This window comes from Protomyctophum bolini, assembly GCF_963924005.1.
Source record: "Protomyctophum bolini genome assembly, chromosome: 4".
Taxonomy (NCBI): Eukaryota; Metazoa; Chordata; class Actinopteri; order Myctophiformes; family Myctophidae; genus Protomyctophum; species Protomyctophum bolini.
The window spans coordinates 35559391-35585995 of NC_137865.1; the positions used below are offsets into that span (position 1 = coordinate 35559391).

General features: G+C 44.9%; 1 protein-coding gene across 1 annotated transcript; it reads right to left on the bottom strand.

Annotated features, from left to right (window-relative positions):
- Nucleotides 1-55: 55 nt before the first annotated feature.
- Nucleotides 56-26605, bottom strand: man2c1 (mannosidase, alpha, class 2C, member 1). The gene is made up of 26 exons (XM_080761884.1): nt 26416-26605; nt 25901-26026; nt 25440-25563; nt 24650-24720; nt 17050-17227; nt 10485-10674; nt 10269-10375; nt 9973-10083; nt 9336-9428; nt 8881-8997; nt 8700-8795; nt 8454-8599; nt 7842-7965; nt 7194-7315; nt 6670-6755; nt 5750-5905; nt 5292-5371; nt 4313-4407; nt 3728-3832; nt 3332-3488; nt 2638-2781; nt 2335-2444; nt 2108-2187; nt 1108-1250; nt 340-443; nt 56-225 (listed from the first exon to the last, which is right to left on the bottom strand). The coding sequence occupies exons 1-26, from the start codon at nt 26526-26528 to the stop codon at nt 114-116; spliced, it is 3090 nt and encodes a 1029-aa protein (XP_080618010.1). The 5' UTR covers nt 26529-26605; the 3' UTR covers nt 56-113.

Genomic DNA, 26605 nt, shown 5'->3' on the forward strand with positions numbered 1-26605 from the left:
AGGAACAGAGTTACCTTCATATACTTAATTTCAATCATACTATTCTTTTAATTTGATTCTAATAAAGCATTTTGCAGGAATGAAAATCTAGAACAGGAGGGATGCTACTTCACTTACAGGCAGAGAAGCAGAGACACAATTTGAAAGGGAGTGAAGCTCAACATTATGCCACCGTTGGTCATTTTTGCTGGCCGAGTAGCATCCACACGCTCCAGAAGATCACAACTAGGATGGAATGGAAAGGCAGATTCAATATCATCTCATGATATAATAATAAAATGTAAGAAAAAACATTGCTTGACGCAAACTACAGGTAGCCTAAATGGTGGAAATACTCACTGCCAGGCTTCTTGGACAGGGAGGGAAGTGCAGAGAGTTGCTGTCACGCTGCTTCCATGTGACTCGTACAGGCGGACAACCAGTGAATCCTTTCTGTCCTCAGCCTGCGTAGGGGAAATAAATCAGCATCAGGGAATAACTTCACATAGTTCGGGAATATTATCAGAATAATGTCAAATCTGGAAATAAAATTCTTACCAAAAATCTTCTTTTTGTAAAGGTACTAACATATCCCACATTGGTTTCTATTCAACCACCCTAGGGGAACTTTTGACAGATGCTGAAAGTTGGGGTACCATTTTAGAACCAATAAGGCGAAATGTTCTACATTTCATTATGCTTTAAGTAGCATGTGAAACGTGTCAAACTAGGGGGTTTTTATGATTGTGAATCCATTCCAAGCATTAGTTTTGCACGAAAAACACTCCCTGGGCTAAAAACGTCTATAGCCGTCATCACAAATGAGGTCAGCACATTTGGGCTGATGTGGCTATGGCCGAATTTAGCCCAAGGAGTGTTTTTCGTGCAAAACTAATGCATGGAATGGGTTAAAAAAAACTACTTTGACACGTCACATGCTACTTAAAAGTATAATGAAATGTAGAACATTTTGCCATATATTGGTTGTTGATGGTACCCCAACTTTCAGCAGCTGTCAAAAATTCACATTGGTGAAGAAGATTCTTGGTAATAAATGTATTCCCAGATTTGATTAATATCCCCTGACAAACAGGTTTGAGTGGAAAGCTGAGAGTGGGAGCATATTACCGGTTTAATCGTTTCAAGGATGACCGCTGAAGCGCTGACAGAGAAGGCACTCCACGGTGCAGTGTGTGGGAAGCACTCGATCAGCCTCAGAGGGTAGTTGAGGTTATATGCACACTGGATAACGGATGCGTCCTGGAAAGTACCTGTCACTCACAGCACACATGAAGTCAAATCTCTGTTTTTCACCATTCACACAAAGCTCTAATTCAGTGTTGATTTTGACAGCAAATTGTGATTTTAGTTTTAGTCATAGTCTTTTGAATAGTTTTCATTTAGTTTCAGTCACATTTTAGTCATCTGGAATGTTTTAGTGTTAGTTTGGTTTTAGTCGACTAAATATAAGATATATTTATTTTTTAAATATTTTTTATCCCACGATTTTGTAACCCATTTTTCACCCCTGTGTCAATCATCTAATGTGATCCTGGGCTCTACACACCCTCCACCAACCTAGTCCCCATATATGGGGGACAAGGAGAGAGCAACGGACTTGAACTCATGCTTCCTTCATGCCTGAGTGTCCCAAGTTGCTCCTTTACACCTGACAGGGGGGAGTTTCCCTGGTTGGACGTAGCGCGTGGAAGGAACACGTTATTCCAACCAGTTCCTTACCCCTCCATCAGGCTAAATATAAGATTTTAGTTGACTAAATCAACTGTAGATTTAATGTAAATGTAAAATAATGTGGCGGGACTTGATGCCGTCTTAATGGCTGATTTTACACTTCTACAATCTACAAGCTCACAGCTATTTTCAGCATTCAACAAGTGTAAAATGACTTGTCTTTTACTTATACTGGATCTCTTGTCCACTAGTCCCTTCCTAATATTTTAGTGTAGATTTTATTTGTCGACAAACTTGTCAATAATATTTAGTTTTAGTCATCATAGGCATAGCTTAGTTTTCATATAGTTTCCATTTCGTTTTTCGTCAGCGAACATTTTTCGTCCCGGTATTATTAGACGGAATCAACACTGCTCTAATCACATTTGAAACCCACCTGTATGGGGCATGACGGCATACGTGAAATGATGTACCCCCATGTCTGCGTTGGCATCTGGGGCCTTTGGAGCTCTAAGTCTGTGAGTGAGAGAGACATTCACAGTAAAGTCTCATACTTGCCCTGGTTGAACAAAACAGATTTCTGGTGAGCGACACCGTTGTAGCTGAGCTAGTTGTGAGGATTCATATTTTGTGATGGTGGTTGTACGTAACAATAATACTCACAGTGATAACGTCATAGTGTTCTTATGAACAGAGTAGCCATATTTGCAGTCGTTCAGCAGAGCAACGCCAAAGCCGTGTTCCGACAGGTCGGCCCACTTGTGACTCCAGACCTAAGAATTTAAACAAGACTGCATGTATTAAATACTTAGACAGTCACACCCTTTCATGTTTTGTACAGCTTGACATTCTCACTGCTATTACTTTCACATCACATCACATAATTTCATATAAAGTATGTAATACTTAACAAACCAAAACGTCTTTGTCTAAATACTGTATAGATGAAAGTCAATTGTACTATACCTCAAACCTGGCCCAGTCCCAGGATGTGTTCATGTGTGTGGGTCTCTGCAGGTGGCCAAACTGGATCTCGTATGTAGCGTTGGGGCTGCGTACTCGCACTGGGAATTCCACCTTGAGGAACTTATGCGACTCTGCCCATTCCACCTGGAATTTTGATTGATAAAACAGTTTAGTTAAAATGCTATGCTAACGCCAGGGTTCCCACACATTTTCACCACCGAATTTCCAAAACATTTCCTGAATATTTAACCCAATTTCCAGGCCTATATAACAATAAATGCACAATAATGCGTATCTTACTTACTCCTATGTGCATTGCACAAAGACAGGTAGTGTAGCAAAAATAAAGCATAGAATTAATATAGAATGGTATAATTCCATTCCAAATTTCATGTCAACCTTTTTGCTATACCTATCCTAAGGCATAGGATTATGCGACTGCAGCATGTTGTGAGCTTTTAGATCTGTCAATTTCCTCACATACCGGTACACATTAGGCTGAAATCACGCAGACTGTTCGGCGAAAAATGCATATTCGAATACATTTTCCAGGACCTTTGATAAATTCCAAACCTTTTCCAGGACTGGAAAATGTTTTTTCTAATTTCAAAATATTTCCAGAAATGTTTTTCAGCAATGATTGTGTTGATATACAGTACCTTACAAGTACATAAGTGGAACAAGAATGGCACACCTGTGTGTTGAACTTGATGAAAGGACTCATGGCGTCCAACACAATCTCCTGAGTGATGGTGCTCTTGTCACTGATCCTGAGAGTAAAGCTGACACTGCCCTTTAGTCCACCTGCGGACACCACCTTGACAGGCTGCGATACCTCCAACACTGGCTTCCTGTGGGGTCAACACAGCTGCTGAGCTTATGTTGTGCTTAAAATAATCAAACTGAGCTGATGAAAATACGTTGTATTTCATTGATACATTGAATATGCTACAAGTGAGTTTGTTATTTCCTATCCAGCTTTGCCAACAAAAGTTAAAATTTTTGATTAATATAATATAGATGAAAATGCAGTTAGTTGTATTTTAGAAAGAAAACAAAGGAAGGTGAAAGTAATGTTTGTAGCAGAGACCTCGTCTGAAGATGGTAGTCCATTACGTCCCAAGCATCCCAGTACAAGGGGACATCATCAAACATGACAAACTGGTTTCCTTGGCAGCCGTCAGAGACGGCCTCTCTGAAAGCAACAAGTGGCAAGAGGAAGCAAGTCAACAACTGTGTGTGTGTACTGTGATCATCGATTAAAGCAAAAATAAAATCTCACGACTGAAAAATGTTGCTAGGCCAAGTCCTAATGTCATTTGTAATGTAAAATGTAATTTGTGAAACAGCGTGAAAGGAGCCACCATACACTAGCGCCGTGTGTCCTTACACACTTAACACACAATATGTACAATTATGTTGTTTTTGTAGCCATACAACTAACCAGTTGAAGAAATTGCAGATTGAGGCATTAATGATTGCGGTTACGAAACATCTGAGATCATTAGGGTTTTCTGGAAGACTGAAATAACTTTTATTTTTTGTGCAAAACATTTCTATAGAAGACATGCTGACTTCTATGGAATCCAAACTGAAATCAGTCGCTGCGACTGAGAAATCCATGTGTAATGTACTGCAGACTACACAGCCCTTCCCAATGTTGTGTGGATCCTACCGATTTTCCTTGATCAGATATAGACGTGCCAAGCTTCCATCCTTGTTAACGATGGCTTGTAAAATCCCATTCTCCATGAGGACAGTACCGTCTGCCTGCAATATTAGAAGAGGCCTGGAGTCACGCAACTTCAATAATGCCATAGCAGTTTGAATAAAATGTCATATATGCACTACAGCAGTGGTTCTCAAAATGTTTCATGTCAGACCCCCAATTATTATGTTTTTATTTTTTATCGCACGATTTTGCAACCCATTTTTTTCAAACAGTGTCAATTATCTAATGTAATCCTGGGCGCTACACTTCCTCTGCCAACCTGGGGAGGGCAGCGGACTGACCTCATGCTTCCTTCAATGCATGAGGAGCACAAGCTGCTTCTTTTCACCTGACAGGGTGGAGTTTTCCCGGTTGGACGTAGCGCGTGGAAGAAACACGTTATTCAAACCATTTCCTTTCCCCTCCATCAGACGCCCCGGCTGGCCAGGGGGAGGTAGTTCAGAGACCAGGATTACTGCATCTTTTTTGTGAGGGTACCTACCTTAGGAGACACGGGGAGAACATGCAAACTCCACACAGACAGACCCTTTCGCCAACCACGCCTCGGGTATGGGCACTGATGACGCGGAGGAGAGAGCACGCCCCAAGTGCCCAGCTGGAATCGAACCCAGGACCTTCTAGCTGTGAGGCGACAGCACTACCGACTGTGCCACCGTGCCCCCAAGGACCCCCAAATTGATATATACGGTATTTGGCCATGGAACCCCGTCTAAAAATGTTTATGTGCCAGGAAACCCCAGAAGAGATTTGTTAAAAAATGTCATCCAAAAAATAAACGCTGTTAATGTTGCCTTGTTGTGTTTGTGAATAGCCAACATATGGATAAAATGGTTAAAATGATTGTGATGCTAGGGACCCCCTGGAATCCCCCCCAAGGACCCCACTTTGAGAACCAATGCACTACAGTAGGCCTATAGCATACCTGCACAGTGACAGAGACCGGAATCACAGGTTGTGTGTCTTCGACCATGGTCAAACCAACACTAGGAACTTTCACCAGAGCTGCAATACCATGTAGTGTGTCAGACAACAAGATGTGGTAAATAAAATGAATGTAAAATAAATTGTGCATTTTATCAAAAGCGCTTTGTGCATTCGTGCAGATTGTGCATTACATTCACCAATTCATACACAGATGGCGGAGGAAACCATACAAGGCACCAAACCTGCACATCGGGAGCAATTACGGGTTCAGTCTTGCTCAAGGACACTTCAACACTAACTCTGGGTGAGCGTGGGTTCGAACTGGTAACCTCACGGTTCCCATCCGGCCATTCTACTGGCCACTCTACCCCTGAGTCACAGCCGGCCGCCCTGTGTGGATTTGAAAGCTCAAAGCACCACCGAAAAATACCTAATGTAACAAAATGTGTGATGTACCGAGACGAGGTTGTCCGGTGGCATCTTGAAGCTGTATGACTTCATTGCGCTCCCATGGCAGTGCATTAAACACGGCTGTGGAGTGGCCCTGCTGTTCCCTTGGCCCCAGAGATTTACAGGCATCTTGCAGGAGCTGGCCACCGTCTCTACGGATGTCTGAGAGAAAAAGAGACCAGATTCTACAAATGTATTGTAAATCATGACAGTTTTCTGAAAAACCTATATTTCTATACCAGTGGTTCTCAAACAATTTCATGTCAAGGACCCCCACAATTATATGTAATTGGCCGTGGACCCCCATCTGAAAATATTTTGTTTCAGGGAGTCAGGGAGTCAGGGACCCCCCCCCCCAGAAGCAAAGATAGGAGTTAAAAACATATGCTGTGAAAGAATATATATCCAAATATTTTCACACTTTCACGATTTTTCAAAATAGCAGATCTACAAGCTCGTAGCGCGGCACTCGGTGCAACACTATGAGTTTGTAGATATGCTATTTTTCAACAGGTAAAGTTTAAGAGTGGTTAAAAACTAACGTGACACAGATGCATTCCAGGTCTTAATGAGTTAAACACTGTTAAAAAGAATGGTCCTTCTGTACACCTAGTACCTACATGTACGTCAAAGACAGGCAGTAGTCAATGGATGAAAAAAGTGGATCCGGCACACCGTCTTCACTTACATAGTATTTATTGAGAATACAATACCTGATGACGGTCAGCGTCATCAATCGTAATGTTGCATTCTCATTGTCTCAATAAATACTATGGTTGTGAAGTGAAGACGGTGTACGCCGTACGGGATTTCCCCTTTTTTCATGCATTTCTTTTAAACCCTAAGATGGCTGCAGTGCGGCACAATTTTACTGTGGTGAATATATATACACCGGTACACACTGGAACACAAATGATTCAGAGTACCTTGGTAATAAGCGAGTGCATCGTCCACAACCATCTCTATACAGCTGCCAGGAATCACATCATGGAACTGGTTTAGAAGAAGCAGCCTGCAAGACAGAGCATACCATAGAAACCATGCCCATCAGACCATCTAAACCCACTTTTTCTTAGCCAAGTGGTGTTGATTTCGTCGACTATAATACTATGACAAAAAATGTTCTTCGACTGCCTTTTTTCACTAACGAAAACTAAATATATTGACAATTTTGTAAAATAAAAACTAGACTGAAATGTTGGGAAGGGACTAGTGGACAAGAGATCCAGTAGAAGTCATTTTACACTTGGTTGCATGCTGACAATAGTCGATCTACAAGCTGTATAACGTGTCGCGCTGCAAGTGTAAAATCAATCATTATGACAGCATCAAGGCCCGCCAAAATACATTTCAGTCGACTAAATCAACTGTGAATTATTTATTCAAAAGACTATGACTAAACTAAAAATCTAAAATGTACTGTCAAGATCAACAATAATTGTATGTGTACCTCCAGAGCTCCTGTAGCCGCTTTGCAGGGTACTGGAAGGCCTTGTCCTTCCACATGGCCAAGCTGCTGGCTACCTCAATGTCGTGGAGTAATACCTCACACTGGCGGTTCCCAAGCTTTATCTGGGAAAAAAGCGGTTTTAGCAGCTATATAGCACCGCAGTCTCACCCCCGACGAGCGGCACGGAAGAGAATTTACAATAGACGTTTCAGAAAGCTCACGCTTGTCACCATGAAAGTGGGTGGGACTGCGAGCTAATTCTTTTGAATACACACCATTTAGTCTTAGTCCTATTTTAGTCATCTGACATCGTTTAGTCTTAGTCTAGTCTTAGTCAACTAAATATAAAAATCTTAGTCTTTAGTCTTAAGTCAACAAAATTGGGGGGATGGATCATTCCAAAAGTCAAAAGTCGAACAATTTTGTCACACACGTTACAGCAGTGAAATTTGTTCTCATTTGACCCATCTCTTGGATCGGTGAGATGCAGCCGCACCGCGCTCGGGAATCATTCGATTAATTGGTTTGATTTCCACAGCTTAGGTTCCACAGAGTATAGGTTGCAATTTGTAGTGTCAATAATAACATTTTTAGGGCTGAAGACAGTGAGTGGAATATTAGCATTGAGGGTTGAAATCAAAGACCTACCTGTGCCTGTGTGGTGTAGGTTCCATTGTGCAGCTCTAAGAAGAGTTCTCCAACCCATGTACACAGCAACGCTGAGTCAGCATGGAGTTGAGAGAACAGCCTGTCAGGACTGGACATCTGCACTCTGGGGAATAGCGGTGCAACAGTTCATTGAAATGAGCGTTGCGCCCGTCACAGACATGCACAAAGCAGGTCCAGTCACTAAACTCAGTGCAGTTGCTGCCGGCCGTTCATTGCCTCAGCATCACATTCTCATTCACATGGTTCGCTTCATCCAATCACACACTCATTCCATCTTCATACCGGCTATTTAAACTGAAAGTTTGCACTGCTCATCCTGCTTGCTTGCTGCTGCACACTGATACTGCTGCGCTGCTGTCTGCTTAAACTTTTGCTGCTCAACCTCCTCCACCCCAGCTACTATCTGTCGCTTTGGATCTGCCGTTTAGGTACGGGGGATTCGGAGTCCCTATGGTTGGGACTGATGCGCACCTAAAAAGCAGATCCAATTCATCGACAAACTATAATAAATATATTACTCATTTTATATTCCAAAGACTACAAAATCTAAGTTTCCTGCCAAAAAATAAATAAATCACCACAGGAAGTGACCTGGGAAGTCCATCGGTATCCTGGACGCGGCGCAGTCTGTCCAGCATCACCTGCGTGGGTCCACCTCCGCCATCTCCGAAACCAAACAGAGCTGCGCTGTGATTGGCTCGGCCTTTGTCCTTGTTGTTCTTCACCGTGTTTACCAGCTGGGGAAAAGAGAGAATGACGAACGTGAGCCATAATATGACCGTTTCCCTCAAACATGTAACACTCAAAACCACGTGTTGCCAGAGAAGGCTCACTCACTTCCTCAACCTTGCCCATCATTCCGTACGAATTTCCTGGCGGGAAATGAGTCAGTACCTGGGAGCCATCCAGACCCTCCCAGAAAAATGTATTGTGCTGCAAAAAGGAAAATATAATTTGGAAATTTTACGTATTATTTATTTACTGACATTGGTGCTGCCGGTTGTGGTGTGTGACTTACGGGGAATACGTTAACGAGGTTCCAGCTGAGCTTCTGTGTCAGGAAGCGAGAGATGCCGCTGCCCTGCATGATCTGAGGAAGCTGGGCAGAGTAGCCGAAGGTATCTGGTAGCCAGAACTAACGAGGAGGACAAGGACAATTACTGTACAATAGGGCTGGGTAATACAGACAAATATTAAACATTTATTTACCTCAATATCGGTATTGTGACGATAATATATACAGTATATGTTAAAAGTTCAAAATTTGAAAATGTGACACGTTATTTATTACAATATCCATCTGTTTACATTCTCTGTGAATGAAACAAGCGTTGTGATTGATCAAAAGATATCGTATCCGGGGGAAATACATCTGACGGATGTTCCGGCTAGACACTTCCGGCTATGCACGCCTTAGGTTGTGACCAGGCTTTTCTCTTGGCAGATGAGTAAAGCTGGGGGACCGAGGCTAACCTCTTTGCAGTAGATCCCAAACTCTTGATGAAAGAACCGCTGGCCTTCCAGGAACTGCCTGACCATGGATTCACCTGAGGGAAGGTTCCCGTCCTGATAACAAACAATTCCTCCTTATATACACAATAATAACAATAGCGAGGGTTAATAACCTATTAAGCACTATATACAACATTGTATGACATAATAGCAGAAATAGCCAATCTACAAGGTCATGACACACGAGCGAGCTTATAGATAAGCTATTTATTTTATTTTTACGATTTTGTAACCCATTTTTCAACCCTGTGTCAATCATCTAATGTGATCCTGGGCTCTACACACCCTCCACCAACCTAGTCCCCATATATGGGGGACACAGGGAGAGCAACGGACTTGAAAATGCATGGCTTTTGAAGATCTATGCTTGTTAAATGCTTGGCAGCCAAGTCTATACAATAATGATGATAATGCCACACTATTAGCTATTGTAGCACCACAGTGGGCTTCACACGAGTGTGAATTTTATTTAAATTACTTTGAAAACATTAGAGAATGTGCTCAAAATAGAGATGGCAGGGTTTAAAGTGGTTAAAAGGTCCAGAACCGTAAAGCACAGTAAAGTAACATATAGTGATTTCATAGGTTGTATACTTGCCATTTCAACCCATGTGCCTCCAACCGGGATGAATTGGCCCTTCTTGACGTAATGCTGAATCTGTGAGTAAAGTCCTGGGTACCAGCTTTTCACCCACTGGAACTGCTGAGCCTGGGTGAACATTGGCAATTACCATAATTTTATTTTTAGCCCTGGTTTTAACTTGCTCAACCACTCGCAATGCAATAATCTATCTTTATTTCAATAACCTATCAATATTGCAATAATCTATCGTTATTGCAATACACTATCGTTATTGCAATAACCTATTGTTGCATTGTGGACTGTACAATTACCTGAGAGCAAGTAAACACAAACTCTGGATTCTTCTCCATAAGGCGGATCACTGTCACCCAACTTCGACCGCATTTGCGAATGGTCTCCTCGTAAGGCCAAAGCCAGGCTGTGGATATATAGGGTGATTTATTTACTCATTCTTCTAAAGTGAGTCAAGTGACCACATGACATGACATGTATATGTAGATCTTCCCAATGAAGTGAGACATTGAGACCTGAGTCTATGTGGCAGTGGCCCATTGCGTGGATGTTGTGCTGGCTCTGTCCGTTGCGCTGGCTGAAGAACTTGTGGGCCAGACCGTGTGCTTTGGGAAAAGATGTGGGATCCACCGGGTCACACAGGTTGACCATCTCATTGACGGTGAAAAGTGCCTGGTAGCCACGTTGCTCTCCTTCACCCAGTTGCTGAGACAGAGACGGGCAGGACAAAGTGTGTTATGGAAATCAATATATGTCCATCCGGGTGAATGTATATCTTAGAAGTTTATTCAGAAGAACAGCAACAAGCAAACAACATCTCTCAGTCCAGCAGGCCTCAGCCTGGATCCATTACATTCTCCCTCAGTTCCATCTCTCTCTCGTCGTCTTCCTCCCACCAGTCTCTCGAGCTCCCCTCTAGGTCCTTTCTTATACCCCAATACAAACGCTGTCTTGGCTATTGCCCCTCCTCCTGAGACAGGAACTACCTAGTGATACCTATTCAGGCCCAGCAGGGTCTCCTGGCTAACAATAGGTGTGACATAGCCTTTTACATACAACTTAATTTGATTGAGACAGGCTTTAAGGCCAAGGTGTCGTTGCTCACAGACACGACCAGACAGATTAGCATGGAACCATATACTATAGCCTATTAAGACATTTGAGTCTTCATATTTCCCACGACATTCCCCCATTTCGACAATCTTGTCGATATAGAAATATATTTTGACAATTTTGTCGACATTACAGAAATATGAAATAAAACGAGTTACATACAGGCATTAAGATTACATACAAACAAATACATGCCTAAAATCATAATTCAAAATTAAGTTCACGAGAATACATAATTGAATATGGACAAAATAAAACATAAAATTAACATTCATTTTCTAAAAGGGAACATATCAAATACTGGCCACATATTTGACTGTCGAAAACCCCGAAATCAATGCAGGTCATAATAATAATACAACAGTCCAACAATTTGGACTATGATAAGAAGCACAAAGATAAAACATTAATGAATTCATTCTTATTCTCACAATACAGTTATGGAACGATTCACCTGAAAAACATAATTACTCTATTAAATGTACCTTAAATTTACATTTGATCACCTATGTGAATACATACAACATTAGCGTCTGACCATGCAAGTAGAACATGTAACATATATGGACAGGCATCCCGCAGGTTTATTTTTGTATTGGTATATTCCATATATACCTAATCACAAAGATAACAGACACTGATAAACGGCTTGAAAGTCCACAATTCCATACACCTCTATCAGATGTCTAATATTTTAACCAAGCCAGGCTGCAAAAGTCCATAATTCCATACACCTCTATAGGTTATAATTTTTAAAAGCAGCCATTTCCCATGTCTATGCATTGACACTGTCCTTTACTGCGACTGTCACTCCAAGTTAACTCTTATGTTCTCCTTTCTAAATAGACAATGGTCATATACTGTATATTCACAAAACATGGATCCTTTGACATAAATCAACCCATAAGTTAATATAATATATGTCAACCAAAAAGGATCAAATCAACACCACGTAATAGAATACATGCAAATGCTCACTCAAAACTTAAAATACAATAGGCTACTCTATTAAATATTCAAAATGCTAAATAGAATCAATTCCCTTCAAAAAGTCAAAAGCCTACAGTATGTGCACAAGAAAGGGTTCTGGACATGACAAATGAACATCTGCAGTTTGTTCATTCAACATGGTCCAGAAAAATCCACTCATGTGACACACAAATTATTTATTATCTACCTTACAATTTCAATGTAATTTTATTCTCAAATTTTATTCTCTGTTCCCCCCACTCTCACTTACATACACAAGTGTCTGTGAGTGAGAGTATATTTCCAACATAGCAAAAATAGCAGATCATGTATTGAGATTTTAAATTGCTCACTGGTAAATTTGAAAAACACTGATCCAGCAGGATAAGATCTTAGTATTTTTACATTGCTTACTATTAACTAGTACCTACATTTGAAAACTGGGACTGGTGTCACATGGGTTGGTGGAGTGACAATGGTTTGATTTGAATCTCTATAGCTTACCCGTCCCTACACCTACACTACAGGCCCAGTCCTTTGAAATACAGCCTGGTCAAAAGACCACGGCTGCCGGTTGAATTTGATTAGACATATAGCCACAGGTGAGACCCCCCCAAGGTGCCATTATCTACTTTTGTTTCATTTGGAAACTTGACTTACCTATATTTAAACATAAAACTATTTGTGACATCATTTATTTTTACATTTTTACTTTGTAAGCTATTTCCTCCTAATTGTAATGTGACATAATTAATTATAGCCTGAAAATACAGATTAACATTAATCCAACATATTATGCTAGTGCTGTGAAACAAATATATGGATATCAAATTTAATACTGCGTTGTCACTTGGAAATGAGTTACTTAAAACAAAACACTTGTGGAATACTTCCACGCTAGTCTCAAATGTCTTAATGATCAATAACATTAATCAGCTTAATTATGGTGAGCTTGTTTTGAAAGGCTCTTGTCAAGTTGCATGCACCGTTTAAAACACAGAAGATCCCTGCAATGAGTCATAAAGACAAAACAATTAAAATATATATGTATATATAAACCAAAAAGGATCCATTTGACTGCCTTTGTACTATTAACACTAACATTACATTTTTTCATTTTTAAGGAACGCATATTTTGAATGCTTTAGCATCACAAGAAAGATTTTGACAATGCTTAATAAAGGCTTGAATCCGTGGCACACACATCCTTTTGTCAAAATGTCATCTCACTTGCTAGAAGTGAGGGCGCTAGACAGGTTCAAATGTACTGGTCTGGTATTGTTGTTGTATTAGAATGGAAAACAACAAAAATGTTGGCATTTACCTCCCTTGGGTTTATTTCCTGACTGCTTGTGTGGGCAGTTGTGACGGATATGATCCCCGCTACCACAGTTGTAGCAAAGTTTCCATCGTCTTCTCTCTCGGTCTTGCTTCTGCCTTTGATGAAAACGCCATCCATCTTGCCTTTCGTGATTCCTGCACTGTTGTTGTTGCTGGAAATGCATCTGTCGTGCTGGAACCTGCTTTTGTGGAACCAGCTCCTTGTAGACTGGCGTCTGTGGTGTTGTCATTGCATGCCCCTCATAGTACATCAGTTGTGCTGTTTCCAGCTCCTTCTTCCGCGTGTCTTCCTGTGTGATCGCGTGTCGTTCAGCGTGTTTTGCATGTGCCCAGACAGGGTCCAACTTCATACTCTCCCAGCCTATGCATGATGTCATGACTCTGTCATGAATTGATGGCGACAATCCATGTACCAAAACAAATTTTAATAGGTGGTTGTATGCTGCAGTATCATGGGTCAGGCCAGCATGCCTGTTGAAACATTGCTCCATCCTCGTTCTGTAGATGTCACAGCTTTCATTATGTTCCTGCTTAATGGAATGGATTTTTTTCCAATCTGTACGGACTGGGTAGGCCTCCCTTATTCTCGAGAAGAGGCCATGTGCATTCTGTAACTGTCCTGTGACAATTTCCTTCCTTGGTATATTTACATCAAAATCGCCTTTCAGGTGTAGCCATTTCAGTTTGAAAACTTTGCGAAACACTGTTTCCAACTCTGTTGCGGATGGCTGATACATCGATATTAAATCCAACACGGATGTACACCAGCGTTCCACATTTTCGGTCGGACATGGAAGATCCTCCACAATTCCACTTAATTCTTCTGGGGTCCAGTTGTGTCGGACCTGGACTGTTTCAGAGTAAGCATCACAGATTTCCTCTGCAGCTTCAGCAGGATTTGCAGGATACGACAATAATGGAAATGTCTGATGTGGCCCAGCTTGGCTGCGTGTCACAATTTTGTGGTTGGTTTGGTGCGAAGGCTCCACCTGAGGGTTGTCATGGATAAGGGGACCACCGTCGACTGTTCCCTGCTTTGTGTTGCCATCCGTGATGGGGAAGACCGCTGCTGTTGCTAACTGCAAAGCTGCTTCATATAGTGCCTTCACTTGATCGAGTTGCACTGCCCGTGGCTGGGCTGCTGGCAGTACCGGAGTGGCACTGTCTGCTTGTCGTTTGATCTCCCCCCTGGAGTGTCGTGGGGAGCTCGCCTGCCAGTCTGCAGGGCCCCTGGGGCTTGCTGTTCGTCTGTCACCTCCATGTAAACTGTCTCTGTGGCTGTGCGCAGCCTCTGCCTTGTCCTGCAGGTCACCCAAGTCGAGGATCAGATGTGCCTCCTTCATCAGAATTTCACTCAATTGTGTTTCTATAGCATGCATAGATTGTCTCTGTGTCCTTAATTTACTGGTCAAGTCCTCTTTCAGGTACCGTACCCGTTCCAGCTCCCTCTTAACAGAGCGTTTAGTGTCGCTGTCGTCTGGCCGTTGCTCTGATGTCCTCATGTCTCCGCTGTCATGAACTTTCACCTCAGCCTCATAAACCATCGACTGTAACCATTCGGCTACTGGATCACTGACATTGAGGCCTTCCTTACAGAACATATCTAATACTGATAATTCAGTCTTGCGTTTGAGTCTCCGCTCATTCGTTTTCTGATCTGCTCTGTATCCATGCACAAGAACCCTTATAATGTTAATGACTTCTGCATCAAAAGTACCCTCCAGAGGCCATGGTCTGTCAATGTCTGGCCAACGCTCGTTAAATTTCTTTGAAATCTTCAAAATATCCTTGCATGAAACTGAATATTTCTCTTGGACAATGTCCACTGGGATTATCCCTGTTTCCATCATATCTACTAAATAGTAAATAATCTAGACACTAGACACTAAACTTTCACACAGTCACACTGTGATACACTCATGCTGTGTCTCCTCTCACTCAGTCACAGACATGCACTAATTTGCATACTGTCCCCACAGAATGAGTACAAACTCACTTCAAGGAAAACTCTTCCAGCTCTATTTCCCTCCAGCTCATAACTTTATCATGTGCACAAGGATTTGCAGTGTGTACATCTCCGTCTTCCAGTCTGGAGCCATCACAACTAACTTGCAATTGTGTGGTTGTCTAACTTTTGTAGGGCTGTGACAAACTTCCCCAGGGTTCTACTCAACTTATCCTGTAGAGAAAGTACTGTGGCTTCAATCTGTTTCCTTGTCCTTTGTTTCTCTTCGAACTGTCCATTTCGCTTATAACTCAACTTGCCTCCCATTGTCCTCCTAGGTATGGTTGCAAAAACATCTACTTCACCTTCATGTCTTTATTTCAGTCCTTGTGGTTGTGTCGCCGTAGTATGGTTAGTTTCCCTTTTGCTTGATTTGTCTTCCATCTTCTCGAACTGTTCCTCCAAAAATCGTCAAAAAGATTTGTTAGTCCTGAGGTTCACTTGAATGGAGTTATCCGCTTCAGCAGAGTAATCCAGTCCCATCTGGGGTGCCAAATTGTTATGGAAATCAATATATGTCCATCCGGGTGAATGTATATCTTAGAAGTTTATTCAGAAGAACAGCAACAAGCAAACAACATCTCTCAGTCCAGCAGGCCTCAGCCTGGATCCATTACATTCTCCCTCAGTTCCATCTCTCTCTCGTCGTCTTCCTCCCACCAGTCTCTCGAGCTCCCCTCTAGGTCCTTTCTTATACCCCAATACAAACGCTGTCTTGGCTATTGCCCCTCCTCCTGAGACAGGAACTACCTAGTGATACCTATTCAGGCCCAGCAGGGTCTCCTGGCTAACAATAGGTGTGACATAGCCTTTTACATACAACTTAATTTGATTGAGACAGGCTTTAAGGCCAAGGTGTCGTTGCTCACAGACACGACCAGACAGATTAGCATGGAACCATATACTATAGCCTATTAAGACATTTGAGTCTTCATATTTCCCACGACAAGTGTCAGCGTAAGTTTAGTCTTGGCAGTCATACAGTTAAAGTGTCCATAAAAGTGTCATGACCTAATTTCTGACTTAACCAAGCATCTCGTCTCTCGATATTAACGCTTCTGGAACATTTATGCCTCATCCGGGACAACGCCGGGACACCGCTCCACACGTCCCAAACTCTTCTCCCTTCTGGCTCCAAAACTATGGAATGCACTTCCCATTGCAATCAGAACTACAGATTCACTCCCAGTCTTCCACCGCAGTCTGAAAACGCACCTCAGAGTCAGACTCCATCTTAGCCCATAGCACTTTCCGTAGTACTTGCCCTAGCCTCGACCTCCTACAGGGCAGGCGTATGCAAAGACTCAATTTATGTAACTTAGACAGCATTTTATGTACTTAGATGGCAGTTTATGTAAACATAGCACTATATAGTATGCATAGTTTCATTTTATAGATATTCCACTGTCACGTTCTTAGCTTACGTATGATTCATCATGATAACGACTTTGTATGATGTATTGCCATGCTTTTTGTTCTTGCTTAATGTAAATCGCTCTGGATTAAGAGCATCTGCTAAATGCCTAAATTGTAAATTGTCATCTGCTGGGTACTCTAGCAGTATAGACCCCTGTGGGACCCTGGTCAACGTATAACTAACGGTTTTAAATGGTTAAATGTATCATTATATGCCACAATATCTCTGAATTTACCTTCACGATATCAACCAGCATCTCAAAGTCAGTCAGCAGCTCCCTCACGTCGTGGTTGAATACCACTAGCTCTGCCTTCTGGACAGAATACTTCTTGTTTGGGTCTGGGGCTGCTATCATGGACCCTTGACCCGCTCCAAAAAGACCATTGCAGGCCAGTTCCACGTAGAGGGTGATCCTAAAGACCAAGAAACGACATTGAAAAATATGCGTTAGTGGTTGAGTGAGTTGAGCGTTTCATTTAGTTAGAAATATTAAGTGAGGGGCATCATACATCATCACATTCTGGCCATTCACTGTTGGCGTCCTCACTTTTTGAAGGGCGCTAGCCCCTCCTATATACAGCTTTTTGTCCTTAACTCGTGTCACATTTGCCATTGACACATTTGCCATTGACAATTACGTCATGTGTCTGAACAAATCGGCTTTTTGTGGCAACACAACACTAATGATGAGAAGGGCAGGGGTATGAGAAGGGCAGGGGTAGCACCACTGTCTGTCATCATCGATGAAAGGAGAAGGAGAATGGCTGGACACGTACTCCGACTGCCAAGAGAGAGACCGGCAAGTGTGGCAATGGACTTGATGCCAGAAGGTGGAAAGAGGAAGAGAGGGAGGCCAAAGAAGACATGGAGACAGACAGCGAAGGAAGATCTAAGTGAGATGGGTGTCAGCTGGCACGGAGCAAGAAGGGTCGCCAGAGACCGGAGTAAATGGAGAGGACTCGTCGCCCAATGTTCCAATAGGAACGGGAGGAACTAAGTCTAAGTAAGTCAACACTAAATGCCATTGACAATGAAAGTAGAATTTACGTCATATGTAGCAAATAGGCTATTTTTTCCTAACACAAACATTAAATGCTATTGACAATGAATTGTCATATGTGGACAAATCTACTTTTCTAAACACAGTGCAACTGTTTTAAATCAGCTCAGGGCTTATATATACAGTACACACATATGTATGTATATTGTGGGGTCTCGAGAGCGACACCCCGCGATGGTAAGTGCGTTGCCAGGGCAACCAGACACGCTGTCAGACAGAAGAAGCCTCGGGCCGTTAGGAACGCCCTCGGCCGTGTGATAGGGAATATATACGTCCCGAATCTCCTCCTCCGCCAGCTGGAGCTGATGGAGCGACCGCACCCAAATCAGCAAGCGGCCACACCCGTCATATAAAAAGGAAGACTCAGTCTACGTCTGACAGCGGCTGGTTCACACACATATGCTCACGGAGGCACGCACGGCACACCGTCGGGGGGTAAGACACACACCCACCTCCACCGAACACACATTCATGTGAATAGCGCTGCATGTCTTAACTGTCATTCTCCTCTCATCACAGGCTTTTAGGAACGGTCCAGGAAATGTCCGAGGGACAGAGACACTCGGACTGTATGAGTAAAATATAGAGACGGGAGTTCCAAGTCCGCATATCGCGCGGCGGGAGGGTGGCAGCCCCGCCACAGTGACAGCGACAAGGACACTACCCAAAATAAGGTCGGAAAGAAACCTATAATTCTTGAGTCTACTATTGAGACCTGTCTAGCGAACAGGCGCTCATTATATACGCCAGGGCTGCAAAACGGCTAGTGCTCTCTTGGAGCTGGAACCCGCTAGGGGAGAAGACCCGCTACAGTTAAAGATAAAGACCGATGACGTCACGAAGCAAGGCAGCGCCGTCACCTCTTATCGTTATTAAAACCACAGCCCTCCAGTGAGGAGCGAGCTATCAGAGACTGTACAAACCTGAGTTGAAATCTAATCTTCTGTTCTCATCCTTCTCCAGGCTGGCGACGACGCCTGTGAAACTTAAATTGTATGGAATATAATTTATGCTGAACCTACGTGGGGTTTATCCTGCATGCATTCTGTATACTTTGCTGCTAAACAAATAAAGAGCCGTTTGAAACTGCTGCAATCCCCTGTTCCGCCTGCTCCTTGACCACTGAGACTCCACAAGTGGTGGAGAAGGTGGGTACATCAGGTCCTAACCACCGCCTACCATGGAAGCAGCAGCAGCCTTAAACGCCCTGGTGAAGAGCAGCACGGACCTCCAGACGTGCATGCGGGAGGTACTGCGCAGACTGGACAGAGACGCACCGGCCACCAGAACACCGGCAGCGGTGCTCACCAAGCAAACACCCGACGACGACATCGAGGCTTTCCTAGAAGTATTTGAACGCTCCGCCACCCGGGAGAGATGGCCACTGGCCGACTGGGGAGGCATTGTAGCGCCCTACCTGTTTGGACCGGCACAACAAGCATGGCGAGACCTCACCGCCAGAGACGCGCTCGACTACGGAAAGCTAAAAGCCGCCATCCTGTCCAGCCTGGGGTACAGCCTTCCCGCCAGAGCACACAGGTTCCACCAGTGGGAGTTCCGCATGGCGCAGCCGGCGCGCACCCAGTTCGCCGACCTGTGCAGACTCACACAGAACTGGCTCACCACAGGAGAAGACGTCCCACTCCTCGATCGAATAGTGGTCGACCGCGGCATGAGAGCCTTGCCCCCCGACGCAAAGAAAATAGCGGTACACGCCTGCCCCACAACCGTTGAAGAGCTAGTCACCCTGGTAGAGAACTATCAGGTGGGCACCCAGATGTTGCAAACATCTAAAAGTGAACCAGCCAAGGCCGACAACCGACCAGGGCGGGACCGCCGCCGTCAGACCCAGGCGGCCCCCACGCCCAAACCCCGTACGAACCCACCTTCAGAACGGGGCCAGTCCAGGAGGTGCTATGTCTGTGGGCAGGAAGACCACCTATCCTGGGCGTGCCCAGACCGGGCACGGGACCCAGATGTCTCCATGGCCTCAGCCGCCAGTCTGGTAAGCTCCAGACCGTGCCTACATTCGGGGAGCTCGACCCAGTGCCAAGCAGCCCTGCCGGTCCGGGTGGATGGGACCGACACACATGCCCTGGTGGATTCCGGCAGTGTGGTGACGCTGGTGAGAGGAGACCTGGTAACCAGCGGTGGACCCGAGACGATGCCGGTCAGCTGTGTGCACGGCGACCTACGCCGCTACCCCGTGGCCCATATACACATACAGACCCCCCGAGGCAGCGTGACTGTCCCCGCCGGAGTAGTTCCGGACCTCCCCGTCCCCCTCCTGATCGGCACAGACTGCCCACTCTTCGACAAATACTGGGCACCGGGCCTCCGTCCCCCACAGCAGAAGAAAGGGAGAAGACGCCGGCCCAGACCAGAGACAAAAGGACACCGCGCTTGCCCCGCCCTCGGGGAACCCGCAGCAGAGCCTGCATCACCGGCGACGACCGCCGCCTCCGACGAGACCGGCCCAGGCAAACCCCACACCTCGGAGGAAGAGACCCCACCACTGGACGAGGACCCCTTCGTCAACTTCCCCCAGGTGGAGGGACCGCCCACACGGCTACAAGGAGAGTTTGCCACAGCCCAGTGGACGGACCCGAATCTCGCCGGCGCACGGCGAAACCTCACCAGTGTAGAAGGGAAGCAGTGCGATGGGGTGAGTGAAACAAACTTTCCTCATTTTCTAGTACGAAATGGCCTACTTTATCGTGCCGTCAAAGATAAAGTGGGCGCTGTAATTGAGCAATTACTCGTACCTAAATCTCATGTATTACGCGTGTTGTATTTGGCACACTCACACCAGCTAGGCGCTCATTTAGCAGTACAAAAGACATATGATCGCATATTGGCTCGGTTCTACTGGCCGGGAATAAAAAGAGGGGTGGAGGAGTTCTGCAAGTCATGCGAGGAATGCCAACTCACGGCCCCACGGGGGGTCGTGCACAGCCCACTCATTCCCATGCCTATTATCGGTGTCCCGTTCTCGTGCATAGCCATGGATATAGTGGGACCCCTACCCAAGTCGGCGCGCGGGCACCGATATATCCTGGTTATCCTCGATTATGCCACACGATATCCCGAGGCTATACCCCTACGGGTGGCCAATGCAAAAACAGTCTCTCACGAGCTCATGATGCTCTTTAGTAGAGTAGGCTTAGTGGATGAAATTCTGACTGACCAGGGCACATGCTTCGTCTCGCGCATTATCAAAGCACTGTATAGCTGGCTGAAAGTGAAACAAATACGCACCTCGGCCTACCACCCCCAGACAGACGGGTTGGTAGAACGATTTAATCACACGCTGAAGAAAATGTTAAAACGGGTGGCTGAAGAGGACGGACGAGACTGGGACCGCCTCATCCCATATGTCCTGTTTGCCATACGAGAAGTACCCCAGGCATCCACAGGCTTCTCCCCATTTGAGCTCCTGTATGGGAGACAGCCGCGCGGATTATTAGATATCGCCAAGGAGACGTGGGAGAGCCAACCCTCCCCTCTGCGAAGCATCATCGAACATGTAGAAATACTACAGGCGCGCGCCAAGCGCATCTGGCCACTCGTAAGACAGCATATGGCAGACGCACAGGCCGCCCAAAGTAGAGTATATAACAAAGGCGCACAAGTGCGAGAATTCAAGCCAGGGGACCAGGTCCTCGTTCTTGTGCCCACCACAGAATGTAAATTCCTAGCCCGCTGGAAGGGGCCCTATGAGATTGTGAAGAAACTCAGCCCGGTCAACTACCGAGTGGCCCAACCAGGGAGGAGGCGGGGCCATCAGGTATACCATATAAACATTCTGAAAAAGTGGTTTCCGGCGATAACCGTCCCATTACCTGCGCTGTTAACCCGCCTCCCTCCCCAGACCCCGCCAGCTGCTGTAGGAGAGGGTTTGGCCCCTCAGCAGCAACAGGATATCCGAGAGCTCCTAGACCGGAACCGAGATGTCTTCTCCGAACTACCCGGACGCACCGCGGTAGTACAGCACGACATCGATACGACCCCTGGTAAGGTAGTCAGGTTACGGCCGTATAGGATCCCGGAAGCACGTAGGCGGGCCATACAAGAGGAAGTGAAGAAAATGCTCGAACTGGACGTCATAGAAGAGTCACACAGCCCCTGGTCGAGCCCCATAGTTATCGTGCCAAAACCAGATGGAAGCTTACGCTTCTGTAATGATTTTAGGAAACTAAACGAGATATCACAGTTTGACGCTTACCCCATGGCGCGCGTAGACAAACTAATTGAACGGCTAGGCCCCGCTAGACATATCAGTACCTTAGATCTGACTAAAGGATATTGGCAAGTTGGCCTCACAGAGCGAGCCAAACCAAAAACAGCATTTACCACCCCAGACGGGCTGTTCCAATATAAAGTCATGCCCTTCGGGGTACACGGAGCCCCGGCCACCTTTCAACGGTTAATGGACAAGGTCCTTAGACCCCATAGTGCCTATGCGGCAGCATATTTGGACGATGTTATCATCCATAGCGCCACCTGGCGGCAACACCTGGAAAGGTTAGATGCGGTACTGAACGCCCTGCGCCAGGCGGGCCTCGCTGTTAACGCCAAGAAGAGCCGAATCGCCTGGAGCGAAACAGACTATCTAGGCTACACCATTGGACGAGGCTGCATCAAGCCACAAGAGAGAAAAATAGAGAGAATACAAAACTGGCCCCGACCCGCCACAAAAAAACAAGTGAAGTCTTTTCTCGGCCTGGTAGCATATTACCAAAAATTCGTAAAAGATTTCGCCACCATAGCAAGCCCGTTGCACGATCTCACAAAAAAAAGTCTACCCCACCACGTAAGATGGACCGAGGAAACAGAGAGCGCATTTCAAGCGTTGAAAGACGCTCTCTGTGGAAGCCCAGTGTTGATAACGCCTAACTTTAACACCCCTTTCGTCCTCCACACAGACGCATCAAACACAGGAGTGGGCGCTGTCCTGGCCCAGACGCTAGAGGGAGACGAACACCCAGTCACGTTCATAAGTAGAAAGTTGCTCAAACACGAGAGAAACTACTCCACATTGGAGAAAGAGTGCCTCGCAGTAAAGTGGGCAATCCACCACCTACGTTACTATCTGTGGGGGCGGAGGTTCACCTTAGTAACAGACCACGCGCCACTCAAGTGGATGTCCACAAACAAAGATCGGAACGAGCGGGTCACCCGGTGGTTCCTAGAACTACAGAACTACACATTCACGGTAGAACACCGACCCGGTAAGGACATGCGCCACGCGGATGCGATGTCCCGAATGTATGAAGAAGAGGAGGAAAATAAAGACCCTCGCCGAAGCAAGGATCTTAGGGGGGGAGTGTGTGGGGTCTCGAGAGCGACACCCCGCGATGGTAAGTGCGTTGCCAGGGCAACCAGACACGCTGTCAGACAGAAGAAGCCTCGGGCCGTTAGGAACGCCCTCGGCCGTGTGATAGGGAATATATACGTCCCGAATCTCCTCCTCCGCCAGCTGGAGCTGATGGAGCGACCGCACCCAAATCAGCAAGCGGCCACACCCGTCATATAAAAAGGAAGACTCAGTCTACGTCTGACAGCGGCTGGTTCACACACATATGCTCACGGAGGCACGCACGGCACACCGTCGGGGGGTAAGACACACACCCACCTCCACCGAACACACATTCATGTGAATAGCGCTGCATGTCTTAACTGTCATTCTCCTCTCATCACAGGCTTTTAGGAACGGTCCAGGAAATGTCCGAGGGACAGAGACACTCGGACTGTATGAGTAAAATATAGAGACGGGAGTTCCAAGTCCGCATATCGCGCGGCGGGAGGGTGGCAGCCCCGCCACAGTGACAGCGACAAGGACACTACCCAAAATAAGGTCGGAAAGAAACCTATAATTCTTGAGTCTACTATTGAGACCTGTCTAGCGAACAGGCGCTCATTATATACGCCAGGGCTGCAAAACGGCTAGTGCTCTCTTGGAGCTGGAACCCGCTAGGGGAGAAGACCCGCTACAGTTAAAGATAAAGACCGATGACGTCACAAAGCAAGGCAGCGCCGTCACCTCTTATCGTTATTAAAACCACAGCCCTCCAGTGAGGAGCGAGCTATCAGAGACTGTACAAACCTGAGTTGAAATCTAATCTTCTGTTCTCATCCTTCTCCAGGCTGGCGACGACGCCTGTGAAACTTAAATTGTATGGAATATAATTTATGCTGAACCTACGTGGGGTTTATCCTGCATGCATTCTGTATACTTTGCTGCTAAACAAATAAAGAGCCGTTTGAAACTGCTGCAATCCCCTGTTCCGCCTGCTCCTTGACCACTGAGACTCCACAATATATATATATATACATACACATGCCATTCTGTACTTAATGAGGACCATATCCTCAATAATTTTACTTTATACAGTATGTGTACATACACAAGACATTAACCACTTAAGCCCTATTGTATACAGATATTTCAATATATCACATCGTGCACACATTTGTAGATATTACATTTTTGCCTATAATGGCCAAAAATAAATCTGAATATTCTTATCTCGCCCCGTATCATTGAGGATGCGCTATGACGTACAGACACGTTCAAGGCTACAATCGTTTCTAATCCTTATGACGGTCTCATACGTCGTATGTAAAAATTGTGTTAAACAACATTACATTTAAAAAAATAAGTAAACTCACTTTGCCACTCGATTTGCCTCTCACTTTATGCATGCACCTCTATCGCCAAAATGGGGACACAAGGGGGAAAGTGGTTCGAAAATCATCAAATCAACCGACTGACCTGTGTGGCTCCTCGTCTGTCAGACACTCGGTCAGGATGTAGCTGGTCTTTTCTCCTTCTTTAGTTAGCCCCTACAATGACATATGTTACACACAGCTAGGTGAGATTCAGAATAGGAGAACGGTGAAATAAAATCACACCAGCGTGAAGTAAGTGGTGCAACTACGTGTGGGGGTCCCCGGAACTTCCAGACCCGCAGGAACGTGTTCAGGGTGCCGGTCCGGCGGGCAGCCCCGCGTCCGAAACGGTTGAGAAATGACAGTTACAATGTACTGTACTGATACACCTGAAATCATCATACAGTTAATATGTACCGTATGTGTGTGTTAGGGACACTTGGTTTTGAAACCCAACCAAATGCTATTTTCGTGCTCAGACACAGGTAGCCAGCTAGCCAAGCAGCCAGAAACACAAAGCTACTTAATGAAGTGGTTGCACCACTTAAAAATAACCGGAACGCTCGCCCCAAACCACACACTCTGCCATTATTTGTTTTGCAGACCGCTCGCCCCCAGCGGTTCTTGTATTCGTTGTACTGAGGTTAAGGTTAGGAATACGTTTAGCGTTAGGCCTAGTTTTACTGAGGTTACTTTTAGGAATAAAGGTCCCTGCACACGTTTTCGGATTTGTAGCTGTGTTTTTCCGTCACTGGGTGAAAAAACTGGGTTGCAAAATCGTGGGATAAAAATTAGAGATAAAAATTATACAAAAAAATGAAAGAAAACACAGATGCGTCCTTGGGTCTAAATGGGCTAAACCTCGGCTTGAATATCACTGCGGTTGTTATTACCTGAACAGGCTGTTCCTCTCTCCAAACCATCGCCTCCCCATCGCTCTCCCACCGAAGATGAACCTCCTTCCCTCGCCAGGACTCTGGGATCGACATGGTCACTTTGAACCAGCAGGTCCACCATCTGATGTAGACATATCAATCACAGCTTCAGATGAATGAGCATTATTGTTTATTGCCGATATCACATTCGTATTTACAAAGCAAGGCTATAAAAAAAGGCTATAAAAAAAAGTTTATTTGATGATGAGCAAGGCAAATAAATAACAGGTCCTGTTATTTATTTGCCTTGCTCATCATCAAATAAACTATTAAATTTTTCACCAAAGACGGAGTGCCTTAGATTATTTTCTTTTCAAGTCTGCAATTCACATTTTGACAAGCATTGTCACTAACAGATCCCTGCAGCGCTTCCATTCCTCTATTTCTAAATACATACACCATACGTAGTACTAACTTACGTAGGCCCAAAAGGGTCGCCAACTTTATATGGTGCAAAGCTCTGCTTGGCAGCCTCCGTGAATGGAATACGTGTGGGTGACAGGAATGAGGTGAGACATTCCAGTGGATAAGAGTCTCCATAGAGTCTGTAGAGGAAAACCAAAATGATTGATACTACTAGATACTAGATAGATAGATAGATAGATAGATAGATAGATAGATAGATAGATAGATAGATAGATAGATAGATAGATAGATAGATAGATAGATAGATAGATAGATAGATACTATCTATATGGGTAGATGGATAAACAGATAATTGCACACACATACTATGCATCAGCCGTCCTACATTTTAAACATCAGTTTGCAGTTAAAGCTGTGTGATCACAGCCTACACTATACACAGCCAGAGTAAACACTATGATTATTAATTTGCATATAACATGTGCATATTTGCATGCACAAGTCAAGGAATAAATGGATGGGTGGATGAATGATGGATAAATTAAATGAATGGATGACAATGAATTACCGTCCTCTGAGATTGCAGTCTGTGAAATAAATATCAGATATGAATTTCTCTGCTCTTTCTAGAAGAGTCCGTCTGTTCTTCAGTACAGGCTGCTGCTGCTGCTGGTGGTGCATGTTGCATTTATTTATACCTAAACACAACACAATTAACTCAATCACTAAACACACACAGACACAGAACACAGAAGCGG

Bases quoted from the DNA above. Each gene is read 5' to 3' on its own strand.
- man2c1 (XM_080761884.1), bottom strand. From the start codon at position 26,528: ATGCACCACCAGCAGCAGCAGCAGCCTGTACTGAAGAACAGACGGACT. The intron at 10,084-10,268 runs GTAATTGTACAG...ATGTTCACCCAG, and splicing joins TTGTGTTTACTTGCTCTCAG to GCTCAGCAGTTCCAGTGGGT. The intron at 8,600-8,699 runs GTGAGTGAGCCT...TCTTTTCCCCAG, and splicing joins TGATGGGCAAGGTTGAGGAA to CTGGTAAACACGGTGAAGAA.